At 36.2% G+C, this 14,073-nt stretch overlaps 1 protein-coding gene across 1 annotated transcript; it reads left to right on the plus strand.

Moving 5' to 3' along the window:
• The first annotated feature begins 9,354 nt into the window (after positions 1 to 9,354).
• LOC144716219 (uncharacterized) lies at positions 9,355 to 13,894 on the plus strand. Its single transcript, XM_078591312.1, has 6 exons — positions 9,355 to 9,550; positions 9,874 to 10,302; positions 11,346 to 11,558; positions 12,019 to 12,177; positions 12,621 to 13,245; positions 13,649 to 13,894. Exons 1-6 carry the CDS (start codon positions 9,359 to 9,361, stop codon positions 13,678 to 13,680), a joined length of 1,650 nt encoding a protein of 549 aa, XP_078447438.1. The 5' UTR covers positions 9,355 to 9,358; the 3' UTR covers positions 13,681 to 13,894.
• Positions 13,895 to 14,073: the final 179 nt, after the last annotated feature.

A 14,073-nucleotide genomic window follows, 5' to 3' on the forward strand; every position in this document is an offset into this window, starting at 1 on the left:
TTGTCAGAATCATAACTTTGTGATTCAGTTCCTAAGGGATCAAAGGTAAATCTAATAATTACATTTCTTCCATGAATATTACATCAAATAATTCATAAAAAATATTTCAAATATTTGAAATTATCTTATTTAACATATTACAAATATTTATTTTTATTTAGCTATATGTATGCTACTATAAGATAGTCCTTTAGTTCATGTATTCATATATAATCTAGGTAGATAAGCCCATGTTGCCCATCATATTTCAGTGACAAAATGGCGTTGACTACACATAAATATTTGACCCGTGACATAGATCCTGATTATCAACATGTCATCATTTTTTTAGGCCTAACAACATGATTTGCCATATTGACTAGATGGTTAAACATCACATGTCTTTTTATATACATGAAGGTAGTCATCCAATGCATGTGTGAGTTGTATAGTTTAAACTACATAAAGTCAATTATCTTCTTAAGCGTAATTATTGATATGTATTAACATTTTTGAACTAATGCAAAAACATTGAACGAGGGTAGACTTCATATAATCCAGTTTGAACATTCATCAAGAAAAATAGGCATTTTATTAAAATCCACTTGGTCTTAATCTTAAAGTATAAAAACAAAATTAACATGCAGGTTAACTGTTGATGAAGGGTAAATCATTATTTGAATTATCAATGTTTTATCATCTACTTGATTATTGGATCATTCTAGTACATATATTAGAAATAATTGTTGTTTCTTGAACTGAAATTTTACTTTATTATGGGATATGACTATTATTACTATGAATTGGCAGTTTAAGAAAGAATAACATAAAGGAATGTCGAGAAAAAAGCATTCATAATTCAGAAACAGAAAATGAAATTTCATAACTTCCTTCTAAAACAAGGAACAATGTTTACATCTCAAAAATAAGCCCATCGGTGTTGAGGAAGTGGGAAGGTGGCAGTATGCTTGCCAACCCAGAGCAATAAGAGGTGAGGTGAAGGTGACATCGAATTTGAAGACTAGAGGACTTAATGTTGAAACTTCACGATGAAATATTACATATGATATCAAAACAGTGAAAATATTGTGTGTGAACCTGATAACTTTCAAATTATCATGTTTAATTGATGAACATTACATTACATTTATGTGTTTTAATGGCCATATTTGCATGTTATCATAAATAAATGGAGATGAACATATTTGCATGTGTTTTAATGATTTTATTATTGTTTTGAATTTTTAGTATTTTTTACATGGTATTTGAACTCTTTGAATTGAATAATTATTTTTTTTTTACAGGCTTCAAATACTTGGCTAAAGGTTGGTAAAGGTTTAACTAATTTTTCAGAATTTTTCCATATTTTTTTATAATTTTCTGACAAGTATTTAGCCAAGAAATGAATTTTAGAATTAAAAGAATATTTTTTATAATTTATTTATCATTTAAAATGAATTTTATTTTGAATTTTCGTGGCATCTACGTCATTCGCATATTTTGTAATGATTCTTTTCATGTAATAAATGCACGATTGCATTTATTGAATTAGAATCCTCATATAGTCGAGTAGCGGTGGCCATTGATTGCACGTTGCTACTGACACACGTGTATGAATAAAAAAAGAAACTTGGCGCCATATTTAATACACGCTCGCAGTCAACTCGTCACGTGCATTAAATGCATGCGGAAATCGACTGGGTGTTATTAATTCTAATGAAACAAAAGGTATATTTTGTCATTTCTGTTTTTTTAATACAGGACGACATGGCGCTTTGTGAGCCGTTTAAACGCAGCAATCATCTCGCGATGATTGCAACCTGTGGAAGCGCACAAGACCATAACGCGATCCGAGAATGGGGAAAATGAGAAAAAAAATCACCAACCAATCAGAAAATACCATTTTATGAGATATTTTGAAGAGAGATAAAAGATCCAACGGTTGAGATTAAACGCCAGTAAAATGGCAATATCTTAAGATCTAGCCATCCGATTGAGCTGAAATTTTGAGGGCATGTTTGTCTTTTCCCCCTCTACAATCCATACGATTGGATCTTTAAATATAAGATGAGAAAAGGCAAAAATCACTTTTTGAAGCTCTTCCCAAGGATTTCGCCAAGAAGGACACAATAGTTGATTTGGAAAAAGACTAAAACGCCAAGGCATGGGCGAAATGTACATGCCCTCAAAGTTGTTTTAAATGAAATTAGCATTGCATTTTGATTTTGATTCGAGATCTGATTTTTAATCTGTAGTTCTACGTTGATTTAGATCACTTATGCATTTTTAGATTTTTAAATTAGGGTCAAATTTCACTTTTCCCCATATACTTTACTTTCTCTCTCTAGGTTAATTCGTCTATTTTCTCTCTCTATATTTTAATTTTTATTTTTTGGAAATTTAATTCAATATATAAAAAACCTAAATTTAAAATTTCATCAAAAAATTTGTCCATCTTGAAGTCCAATTTCAAAATCCCCTTCTTGATTATTAATTCCCAATTTTAATACATAAAAATTGTCTTAAAATTTTATCATAATTGGGAAATTGATAATCCTAATTGAATTGATATTATAATCATAATTATCCTACCTAAGTGTCTTGACCGAAAATAATAAAAATGAAAATTAAGTTTCTTCTCCTATTCCTCCTAATTTTTATGATGATAATCTTATTTTGGGGAATATGAATGGATTCCACAAAATTGAATGTGAGAATTCTAAGATTTCTGACATACATTCATCCTATGATTTTCAATCTTCAAATCGTTCTTCTAATTCTACTTGCGATCTTGGCAATAAAACTTTATTTGAAATGATGATTGAAAAAACCAAGAAAAATGTGCCATAAATGTATATGCGAATTAAAAAAATTCTGACATATCTACTTCCTATGATATTCAATCTTCAAATTATTCTTCCGTTTCTACTTCCGATCTTGGTGATAAAACTTTGTTTGATTTGATGATAGAGAAATAAATGCAAAGTGCTTCGAATATCACTAATTTTTCTAACAAGTGTAATCCATATGCCTATGGCAATTTTGAATCTTCAAATGCTTTTTCATCTATTTCTCATGATCAAACTAACCAAAGTTTGTTGGATTTTATTGATGAAAACAAACTATGGGAAGAGTATATAAGATTGCAGGAAAAGGAAAAAGCTTGGGAAGAAGAGAAGAAGCTCATTACGATGCAGATTGACATGCTGAAATCAACAAAAACCAGGATGAGCTATGAGTTTTCAGAAGATTCAGCCCAACTCCAATCCATACGACCTGCTAATGAAAGGGAAGATCAATCTTCACTCAAATCTTTTACGAGTTTTCAAATTTCTAATTCATCATCTTCATACCATGAAAATGGTTATATTCATGAACTTGAACCTAGAGAGGTACTAGTTAATTTTGCTAATGAAGTTCATGAAAATAAAATCAGAGGTAATGATATCATGCATGATAGGGATGCAAATGAGGTAGAGGAAGACTCATTTTCTGATTCTGTCAATGATTTCAGAGATTTGATTAATGGAGAAGAGAATAAGAAAAAGAATGACTTAGTGATTGAAATTATTTTAGATTTTGATGATTATTGTCCACCAATCCCTTTTCCACAAGCACTTTATTCTAGAGCTCCAAGGAGACAAGTTGATTTTATTATATAGGATAAAGGTGATATAATGGAGTTGGAGGAAATTCTTGCTGATATGCATATGATATTTGAATATTTTGGAAGAATCTTTGAGGAGGAAGATGAACAATTGCTTGAAAAATATTTAATTGAGGATAGAAAGGAGTTATATGAGAATAAAAATATGAGTATATGTGATTATCATGAGGAGCAAGAAATAGATTTCATTCATGATATTAAAATAGTTGAAAAAAATTTGTTTGATGCTTTACCTTTAATATCCATGAATGAGCATTTAAATGTTTCATATTTGCCTCTTCATGTCAAACCTTTCAGAAAGAAAATAACTAGGGAAGTGAATCTTATGCCCAATTTAACTAAATTTTTTATACTGATTGGCATAATCATCTTTTCAATAATGAGAAAATGAGTTTTCAAGCTCATTTCTTTCAAATAATCATGCTAAATCAATCTGTAATTTCATATTTTCTGTTAAAAAATATTTTGTTTTCAGATTGGCATGATCATTTTATGGAAAATAAAAGTCTTTCCCATATGGTTATTGACTATAATATCCCATCTAAACAACTTGATATATTATGCCAGGAAAACATCTTTGAATATATTTTTAGGGGTTCATATAGGTATTTCATGGATTATTTTATTTGGGTTAAATCAAAATTATATTGCATTGGTATCCATATGCTGAAAATTCCACTCTCTATCAAAAATATATGGAGTCACCGAGGCATGAACACCATCATGAGATACAAATACATCCATAGGGAATAGAATTACTTGTGCTAGTATAGTAGTATCATAACTTTCAGCATGAGATCTAATTTTTAGTGGCATGCTTTTTAGTTTGCTTTTCATAAAACTCTTCCTTAAAAAAAAAGAGCGCCAAGTTAGGTATAACTTTGGCTTTTATTTTCTTTATTGCAGTTAAATAAGGAAGAAGGCAAATTGTTCAACAGCGAGGGGGAACAAAATCACCATACCCAAGCAAGGTGGAAGAATGTTCCTACATCCAAGGTTTGCTTTCATTTATTCCTATGTTTGAATTTTTATGTTGTTTCCATTCAGCATGTAGTTTCATTCTTTAGTGACACCCATGAACAAACATAAGTGGGGGGTAGAGGTCATAGGAGTATATTTTCTTCGTCACTCAAGAAATTTGCATAAATAAGTAAATTGTACCTTGCTACACCATAGGAATAACTGAGATCAACAAAATGAGATGATCCTCTAACTTTGTGCTGAATATTAGATTGGGTTACCTTTTTGTGCCACCGAGTACCATTATAGGAGTGCCTCTGTAGGCAAGCCCCCTTTGGGGTTAAAGCTCAACATAGTCGGAGAATTTCTTCGCCCACGTTTTTTTGTTGGTCTGGATTCTCTCCTTAATCCAATCGTTCTTCCAGCATGGGAGTAGCCTATAACCAATGGTGAAAGGTTAGGGTATTATCACTCTAGTTCTATTTGAGACCTTGTGCAAGAACAAAAAAAAAAGAGTGAAATAAGCTGCACGACGACGCATACCCAATAAGTGGCATCAGCCGCAAATAAGTGCTCTGCACAAAAGTCATTAACAACAGTGAGGAATCAAGTAATAAGTGGCTTAAACCACACATATTGTATTTTTACATAATTCTTGCACATGGGCACCAGATAGAAGGAGTCCAGTTTAAACCCCGAATACAAACATCAAAGGATAAGGGCGAAAAATCATGTAAAATGAAGAATTACTCTATTTTGTTTTACTCTTTAGGCATTGAGATTCAATGACTATTGTTGAGAAAAATGAGGACCCTTTATGAGCTACTTAATCTTTTCCTTATAAGGTATGTTCTTTATAAGAATAATTCGCATGGCACTTGAAGGGGAAACTTGAAATATCTGATATGATGATGCATCGAGGGAAATTTGGAATTGTCTCATCGTTGATATCTCAGTTATTGCTAAGGGACTAGCAATAGGTAAAGTGGGGGGTTATGATAACGTGCAAATAGGACCTAAATAAGTGCTAATTTCATCATATTTTTGGGCTTTTAATGCTTAAAAATATTAATTTTTAATGCCTGTAATCATGATTTTAGGTTAAACGAAGAATTTCCTTAAATTTCAAGTTGAATGATACATTTGATAAATAATTAGGTCAAATTTTACATTTAAAAATGAATTTTAAAAGAAATTAAATGTTTAATTTGATCATTTCTACAAGTAAAAAGAAATTAAACAATAAAATGGTTTTTAGAAATTAATAAAACCTTATTTTTGCATTAATAAACATTTTCTACAATTTATTTTAGCTTTTTTTAATAAAAAATGTTTTTATTATTTAAACTGGCCCTTATTGGGCCAGTTTTAGCGCTCACCGAGTGGTTACCTGGCGCATGTCGTACGAGACCACTGTGGACCGATCAGCGCGCAGGTTCGCACGTTCGGTGCGCGACACGCACATACGCAGCGCGGTGCGCATCGCTCACCACACGCAGCCGCATGCCAACCAATCACGTGCGGCTTAACTCGCTGCGTGCGACGCAGTGAGTTAAGCTCATGCACAGCACTGCGTGTAGATTCGTTCGTGCAAATCGTACGCACGCAGTGCCGTGCGTACAAAATATGCGCTGTACACGACACCGTATTGACTAATCACGTCGTGTTGTACGCCATGCGTACAATGCGAATAAAATAAGAAAAATAACGGAATCGAAAGAAGCTGTTCTTCCGATTCTGCGGCGATAAAAGGGGAAAATGAAAAATCAACCGGCTGTTCTTGATTTTAAAGCTCGAGGAAAGAAGCCCAGCCTCCTTGAAGTCTCAGGAATCCACCAGAAGCAATTCGGAGCTCAAATTTTTGAATAATTTCCCAGCTGATTCAAGCCAAAATTATTGAAAATTCTGGGTGTTCGTTGCGCGGAATCAGTCAATATCGAGTCTCTGATTATCTCTGGTACCTCTAGGCTCAATTTTACTGCATTTTACAGTCAGATTGGTTTTTAATTTTCTCAATTTCACAATCCCGTTCATGTTTGTCGTTTTTTCCAAATTCAGATTTTAATCATCTTAATTCGTAAATTTTAGTTCGTTTTCAAATCAATTAGCATTGATTGATTATTAATTTCCTACTTCGAATCATATTTGTCCCATAAATCATAAAATTCAATCTCGTACTTCTTAAAATTAGCAAATCGTGAATCATATTCACGATTTGCTATTTTAGGACATTTTTACAATTTCAAATTAATTAGGATAAAATAAAAATATAATAAAAATGCTCTTAAAAGTAGCATAAAAATTAGTTTTCTGATTGTTTAAAAATAGTAAAACATCCTCTGATAAATAAAACAAATTAAGGAAATACAAAAAAAACTTAGAGGTAAATCCATTTTAGAAATAGATTTAAAATTCATTAAAAAGAACGTTAAAAAAATATAATTCAAAACAATTAAAGATTTTAAATCAAATAAAAAGATAAATTCAAGTGATTTTAGATCTCTGTTATTAAATAACAGAGAATTATTAAAATCATTTAAGTTAAAAAAGATAGAACTTTAGTTGCAATTTACAAGTAGTAGCATCTAAATAAGTAGTTAAAACATTAGGGGGGAGGGGTGGCACCTTCGAAATAATTGCACATTCGCATATAACCGCACCGCGTACACTCGTGCACGGTGTGTGGTGAGGTGTGCGAATATCGTATGTGGTGCGATGTGCAATTTTCGCTCTGCACCGCACATTCGCTCGTTCTCCCGTTCGCTCGCACGAACGGACCTTCCTAAAAGAGAGTAAGAGAGAGGGAGAGTGAGAGAGGGAGAGATGGAGAGAGAGAATATGGATCAGGGATTCGGACAGATCGTTCGAATGTTCGATTGGATCGGACATTCGAAGGATCAAATTTGAACACTGATCTGTCCAGTTCAGATCCGATCCGAACACGATCTGCACATCGGGTTTGGATCGGATTATTCGAACAAGGTGGCTGTTCGGATCGAATGTTTGAATTTGATCCGATTCGAACAAGTTGTTCGGATTGGATCAGATCGAATGTTTGAATCCAGATTCGGTGTTCAGTTCAGCTCTTGCATTACTGGGTTAGCCAGTGGCCGCCAATGTCACTAGCGGCGGCCAGTGGTGGCCAGTAATGCCCGCCCAGCAGATGCCAGCGACTGCCAGTGGTGGAAGCGGACACCAGCGATGGACATCCAATGACCACCAGCGGCGTCCGGCCAGCAGATGCCAGCGGTGCCACCGGACGCCAGCGGCGGCCGGCGTCCGCCCGGTGACCGCCGTCGGTGGCCGGTGGATGCCAGCAACGGCTAGCGACCGCCAGCGGCCGCCAGAGAAAGTCGCTGATAGTCGCTGGCGCCGTTGGCGGCTGCTGGCCATTTGTTCGAACAAATGGCAGATTGAACAGAAACGAACCAAATTGTTCGTTCGACACTTTCGATCGAACACGAACAAAGGGTCTGTTCGATCGAAAGATTCGAACAGATTAGTTTGAATCAGCATTTGTTCGTTCAAATCTTTCGAACAAGATTCAAGCGATCTGATCCGATCCCCGATGCCTGAGAGAGAGAGAGGGAGAGAGAAAAAAAGAGAGTAAGAGAGAGGGAGAATGAGAGAGAAAAAAGAGTAAGAGAGAGAGAGGGAGAGCGAGAGAGTGAGAGAGAGAAAAAGATATTAAGAGATAGATAGGGAGAGTGAGAGAGGAAAAGAGAGTGAGTGAGAGAAAAAGAGAGTAAAATAGAGAGGGAGAGTGAGTGAGTGAGAGAAAAAGAGAGTAAGAGAGAGAGAGAAAGAGAGTAAGAGAGAGATAGTGAGAGTAAGAGAGTGAAAGAGTGAGCCAGAGAGAAAGATAGTGAGAGTAAAAGAGAGAGAAATACAAAGATAGTGAGAGTAGGGGAGCGAAATAGTGAGTGAGAGAGAAAGATAGTGAGAGTGAGAGAGAGAGAAATACAAAGATAGTGAGAGTAGGAGAGGGAAATAATGAGTGAGCGAAAGATAGTGAGAGTAAGAGAGAGAAATACAAAGATACTGAGAGAAGGAGAGGGAAATAGTGAGTGAGCGAAAGATAGTGAGAGTAAGAGAGAGGGAGAAATACAAAGATAATGAGAGTAAGAGAGGGAAAGAGTGAGTGAGAGAGAAAGATAGCGAGAGTAAGAGAGAGAAAGATACAGATAGTGAGAGTAAGAGAGGGAAAGAGTGAGTGAGAGAGAAAGATATTGAGAGTAAGAGAGAGAAAGACACAGATAGTGAGAGTAAGAAAGAGAAATACACATATAGTGAGAGTAAGAGAGAGAAAGACACAGATAGTGAGAGTAAGAGATGGAAAGACACAGATAGTGAGAGTAAGAGAGGGAAAGAGTGAGTGAGAGAGAAAGATAGTGAGAGTAAGAGAGAGAAAGAGTGAGTGAGAGAGAAAGATAGTGAGAGTAAGAGAGAGAAAGAGGGAGAGAGAAAAAGAGAGAGAGAGTCAGAGAGTCAGAGAGTGAGAGAGAGATAGTGTGAGAGAGAGATATTGAGAGTAAGAGAGAGAGAGAAAGATAGTGAGAGTAAGAGAGTGCGAGAGAGAGAGAGAGATAGTGAGAGTAAGAGAGTGAGAGAAAGAGAGACACTGAGAACAAGAGAGTGAGAGAGAGAAAAATAATGAGATAGAGAGAGCGAGATTAAGAGAGTGAGAATAATAGAGTGAGTGAGAGGGAGAAAAAAGAGTGTGAGAATAAGAGTGAGAGAGAGCGAGAGAGAATGAGAGAGAGAAAGAGAGAGAGTGAGAGTAAGAGAGCGAGAGAGAGAGAGTCTATCATTTTGTTGGCCAAGGTGACGGTATTTCAATTTATTTCGATTCTGTTGCTGTTTTTGAACGTGTTCGTTCAACCAGGAAGAATCGAAATCCTTCCAACGCCGGACTACTCGGAGAACCCATTTCCCGACGCCAAGGTCTCCGTTTTCACCCATCTCCTTTCTACCCAGATCTTCCAAATCCCTCCTCGATCGCTCTTTTCCCCGTTTTCGTTTTGGGTCGTCTCCGATTCATCGTTTTGTGATCACACAAAGTGGGTTCCTTTCCTTTTATTGAAATCACTTTGGCATTGGATTTCGCAATTTTCAATCCATTACTCGTATAATCGAAGAATTTCTCGGCTTCCGTTGCAATTCCTGGCGATTTGACTTGAATTTCTTGCGCTTTGTGTCGTAAAGGCTTAGACCCATCAGGGAATTTCCATAATCTCAGAGATTGAGAGCCGGGTTTGAATTTCCAGGACAGGAACTCGACAATGCTTCGTTCTAATGGTCAGGCTCCGGCAATAGATTCAGGCAGAAAAGAGATGAGCGTTGTTTACGACAATGGTGGAAGGGCTTGCATCTTTGGAGATTTTCCTCGCGGGCCTCGTGGAAACAGAAGATCTGGGGACTCTTCATCATCATCATCGTTATCATTATCATCATCTTCTTCTCCGTTTTGCATCGACTCGAGGGACAAGTATAATCGTCCAGATTTCGAGACGAGTTATGAGAATGCCAAGTTCTTTGTGATTAGATCGTTCAACGAAGATGATATCCACAAGAGCATCAAGTACAGTGTATGGGCAAGCACCCACTATGGGAACCAGAAGCTTGATCGTGCCTTCCGTGAATCTGTGGCCCGGCTTGACGATGGCATCAAGTATCCTGTCTTCCTCTTCTTTTCTGTGAGTCTTCTGTTTCATCAAGTGGCCTGCTTCTCTCTCTCTCTCTCTCTCTCTCATTCTCTCTCTCTTTCATCCATCCATCCATCCATCCATCAATCCATCCCTCTCTCCATCCATCTATGCCTACCCCATTTATCTGTCATTCATTTATTTATATGTATATTTCTATATATCCATTCATCCATCTATCTCTTTTTGGATATTTCTATATATACATTCATCCATCTATCTCTTTATGGATATTTTTATGCATCCATTCATCCATCTATCTCTAGATGGATATTTCTATATGTACATTCATCCATCGATCTCTATATGGATATTTCTTTATGGATATTTTTATGCCTCCATTCATCCATCTATCTCTATGTGGATATTTTTATGCATCCATTCATCCATCTATCTCTATATGGATATTTTCTAAAAGTACATTCATCCATCTATCTCTATATGGATGTTTCTATATATCCCTTCATCCATATATCTATATATGGATATTTTTATATATCTATTCATCCATCTATTTGTATATTTCTATATTATCCATTCATCCATCTATCTCTATATGGATATTTCTATATATCCCTTCATCCATATATCTATCTATGGATATTTGTATATATCCATTCATCCATCTATAAATGTATAATTCTATAATTCCATTCATCCATCCATCTATTTGCATATTTCTTTATAGCCATTCATCCATCTATGTACGTATATTTCTATATATCCATTCATCCATCTATATATGTACATTTCTTTTTTTTTAAAGAAAATATATGTATATTTCTTTATATCCGTTCATCCATCTATCTATATGTATATTTCTTTATATCCGTTCATCCATCTAACTATATGTATATTTCTTTATATCCATTCATCCATCTAACTATATGTATATTTCTTTATATCCATTCATCCATTTATCTATATCTGTATCTCCATATATTTATCCATCCATCTATCTATCTCTCTATCCATCCATTTATCTGTCTTCCTCTTTCGCGTTGGAAGATAAGTGCTTCTGTTAAATATTTCAGGTGAATGGCAGCGGACAGTTTGTCGGTTTGGCAGAGATGCTTGGGCCGGTGGACTTCATTAAGACGATGAATTTCTGGCAGGAAGATAAATGGCGTGGGTTTTTTCCTGTCAAATGGCATATCATAAAGGACATCCCAGGCTCTCTCTTCCGGGGGATCATCTTAGAGAACAATGATAACAAACCCGTGATCGTTAGCCGCGATACCCAAGAGGTGCCCGACGATTACAATACCTTGCCCATGCATTACAGGGATCGACAACCATAGCATTGATTTGGTCGTCAATGTCAAGCATCCTCATTGACTTTTGATGATGCCAGTGACGTTGAAGTTTTTTGGGGGTGGATGATGATGATGATGATGTTGACATTGACGGGATACTAGAGACAGTTGGCGTTGCTGAGGCCAGATTCTTTAAAAAACTTTTAAATTTAAGTGATTGCGATCATCAACACATCAACCCATCAACATCACTTGGAACGAAAAATCCTCCAAATGATGTCAACAATGACTGTGACACCATGAAAGTGAACCCGTCATTGTCCACTATTGATGTGCAAAACTCCAATATATTATTCCGTTTTAACTCCCTCTCCCTTTATCTCCGTTTCTTTATTTCTTTCTTGTAGCCAGTACTCGTTTTGAGTGTTTTTGCTCTTCATTTTTCTTTTAGGTTGGGATTCACCATGGCTTAAAGATGCTGAGGATTTTCAAGGATTTTGAAGCGACAACGTGCTTGCTGGATGACTTTACTTTCTATGAACAGAAGGAAAGATACCAGAAGGTTCACAAGAAAACTGCTGCAAGAATATTACCCACAAGATATTACCAGGTGAAAATCATTTCCTTACTCTTTCTCTGATTGGGTTCATCACCATTAGTAGAAGACATGTATTTGGAATGGGTAAGAACTATTTTAGGATCAATAACCCACATCAGGGGAGTCTTTGTCATTTGCGAGTAGGATAATTTCCTTTATATAAAAGGCAGAAAACTTTTCGCTAAAGTTTTATGGCCTGTGACAACAGCTGTCAGGAACTAGCCTTGGAGACACTAGAAGACTGAGACCTGTTTCACTTACTCTCTAATGCCAGTTTTCCAATGTTTTCTTTGGTTTGTTCCCAATTTCGCTTTTCTAGTGTTGTTCCAGTGAGAAGATTAATAAGCTTACGATGTTGTGAAGTTTTTTGGAAGATTGAATATCATTTCAATTTTCTTGGTGATAAGAGATAGCTAGCTGAATTCTGTGCCTCAAAGTTGATATTTCTTTTGCAGGATCATCCAGAGCCTATGGGAAGGGGGTCATCAAAAGGCTTTGAGAAAGGCTATGAAGGTGGGCTTGCAAGAGAGGAGAGGAATAGAAGATTTGAGAGAGGCCATGAAAGTGGGCTTGCAAGAGAGGAGAGGAATAGAGGATTTGAGAGAGGCCATGAAATTGGGCTTGCAATAGGAGAGAGGAATAGAGAATTTGAGGGTGGGTATGAAAGTGGGCTTGCAAGAGAGGAGAAAAATAGAGAATTTGAGAGGGGGTATGAAAATGGGCTTGCAAGAGAGGAGAGGAGTAGAGGATTTGAGAGAGGGTATGAAAGTGGGCTTGCAAGAGAGGAGAGGAATAGGGGCTTTGAGAGAGGCTATGAAAGTGGGCTTGAAAGAGGGGAGAGGAATAGAGGATCTGAGAGAGGGTATGAAAGTGGGTTTGCAAGAGAGGAGAGGAATAGAGGATTTGGGAAAGGCCATGAAAGTGGGTTTGCAAGAGGGGAGAGAAATAGAGGATTTGAGAGACGCCACGAACGTGGGCTTGCAACAGAGGAGAGAATGACAGGATTTGAGAGAGGCCACGAAAGGGTACTTGCAATGGAGGCGAGAAATAGAGATGCTGCCTTTCTTGCTGCCCTCACAGGCAAGCTTTCTATCAAGTCACCGAAGTAGAAGATTAACAGACCTGTCATTCCAAAGTGTGAAATTTCCTAAAAATTTGTAAAGCTCTCTTCCAACTTTTGTAAGGCTTTTTATCTAGTGATCAAAATTGTTTTTCTTTGTTCTCTGAAATTATGTTTTTTTGTGGTTTTTATTGAGGCATGACATAATGGACAGTTGCATGTAATCGAGAGTGATGAATATTTTTTTGTCCGACAATTGCAAGAAAATGCTATGTAACTTCGATATTTTTGGCTTTCATTTCATTTTTCAAATTCATTTCTGCCAGGCTCTCTTCTAGATTAATTTCCAGATTAAAAAAATTCCTCTTTAAGATGTTTTATATTTTCTCTCCGACAATAATGGTTTCTTGCTTTTTTGGTCAGTCGTCTTGTTATCTGATCAGGAAGATGGATAGCAGCGGCAAGCAGAGGAACCTCAACTTTATTTAAATGATAAATGTTTTAAATTCTTTTATTCTCCCTTCATTTTTTTGCTTTACCTTGAATTTCTTCTTGCTTCAACCCATTATATCCTTCATACATAGAAAGAAGGAAATGTAGAACCAAATGAAATATTATCTGATGAATTGTATCTGTAGCATTTGGTGGAGGCAACATATCCTTTTAATATGCACATTGGCTTTTGATGATCGAGGTGCATCAAATATGGATGCGGCGGAAAGGGGAGTCTAAGAACTTGATAAAACTAAACAAATCTTGATAATTTAGTTTTGTGGAGGAAATAAGGAGCATTTTGGAGTTTCACCAAAGCTTCTATACCCAGATTTGGTCAGGCCCTGAATTATATT

The sequence above is a fragment of the Wolffia australiana genome, chromosome 20, assembly GCF_029677425.1.
Source record: "Wolffia australiana isolate 7733 chromosome 20, ASM2967742v1".
In the NCBI taxonomy this organism is placed as follows: domain Eukaryota; kingdom Viridiplantae; phylum Streptophyta; class Magnoliopsida; order Alismatales; family Araceae; genus Wolffia; species Wolffia australiana.

Bases quoted from the DNA above. Each gene is read 5' to 3' on its own strand.
- LOC144716219 (XM_078591312.1), top strand. From the start codon at position 9,359: ATGAGAGAGAGAAAGAGAGAGAGTGAGAGTAAGAGAGCGAGAGAGAGA. The intron at 9,551-9,873 runs GTCTCCGTTTTC...TTGAATTTCCAG, and splicing joins ACCCATTTCCCGACGCCAAG to GACAGGAACTCGACAATGCT. The intron at 11,559-12,018 runs GTGCCCGACGAT...TTTTTCTTTTAG, and splicing joins TTAGCCGCGATACCCAAGAG to GTTGGGATTCACCATGGCTT.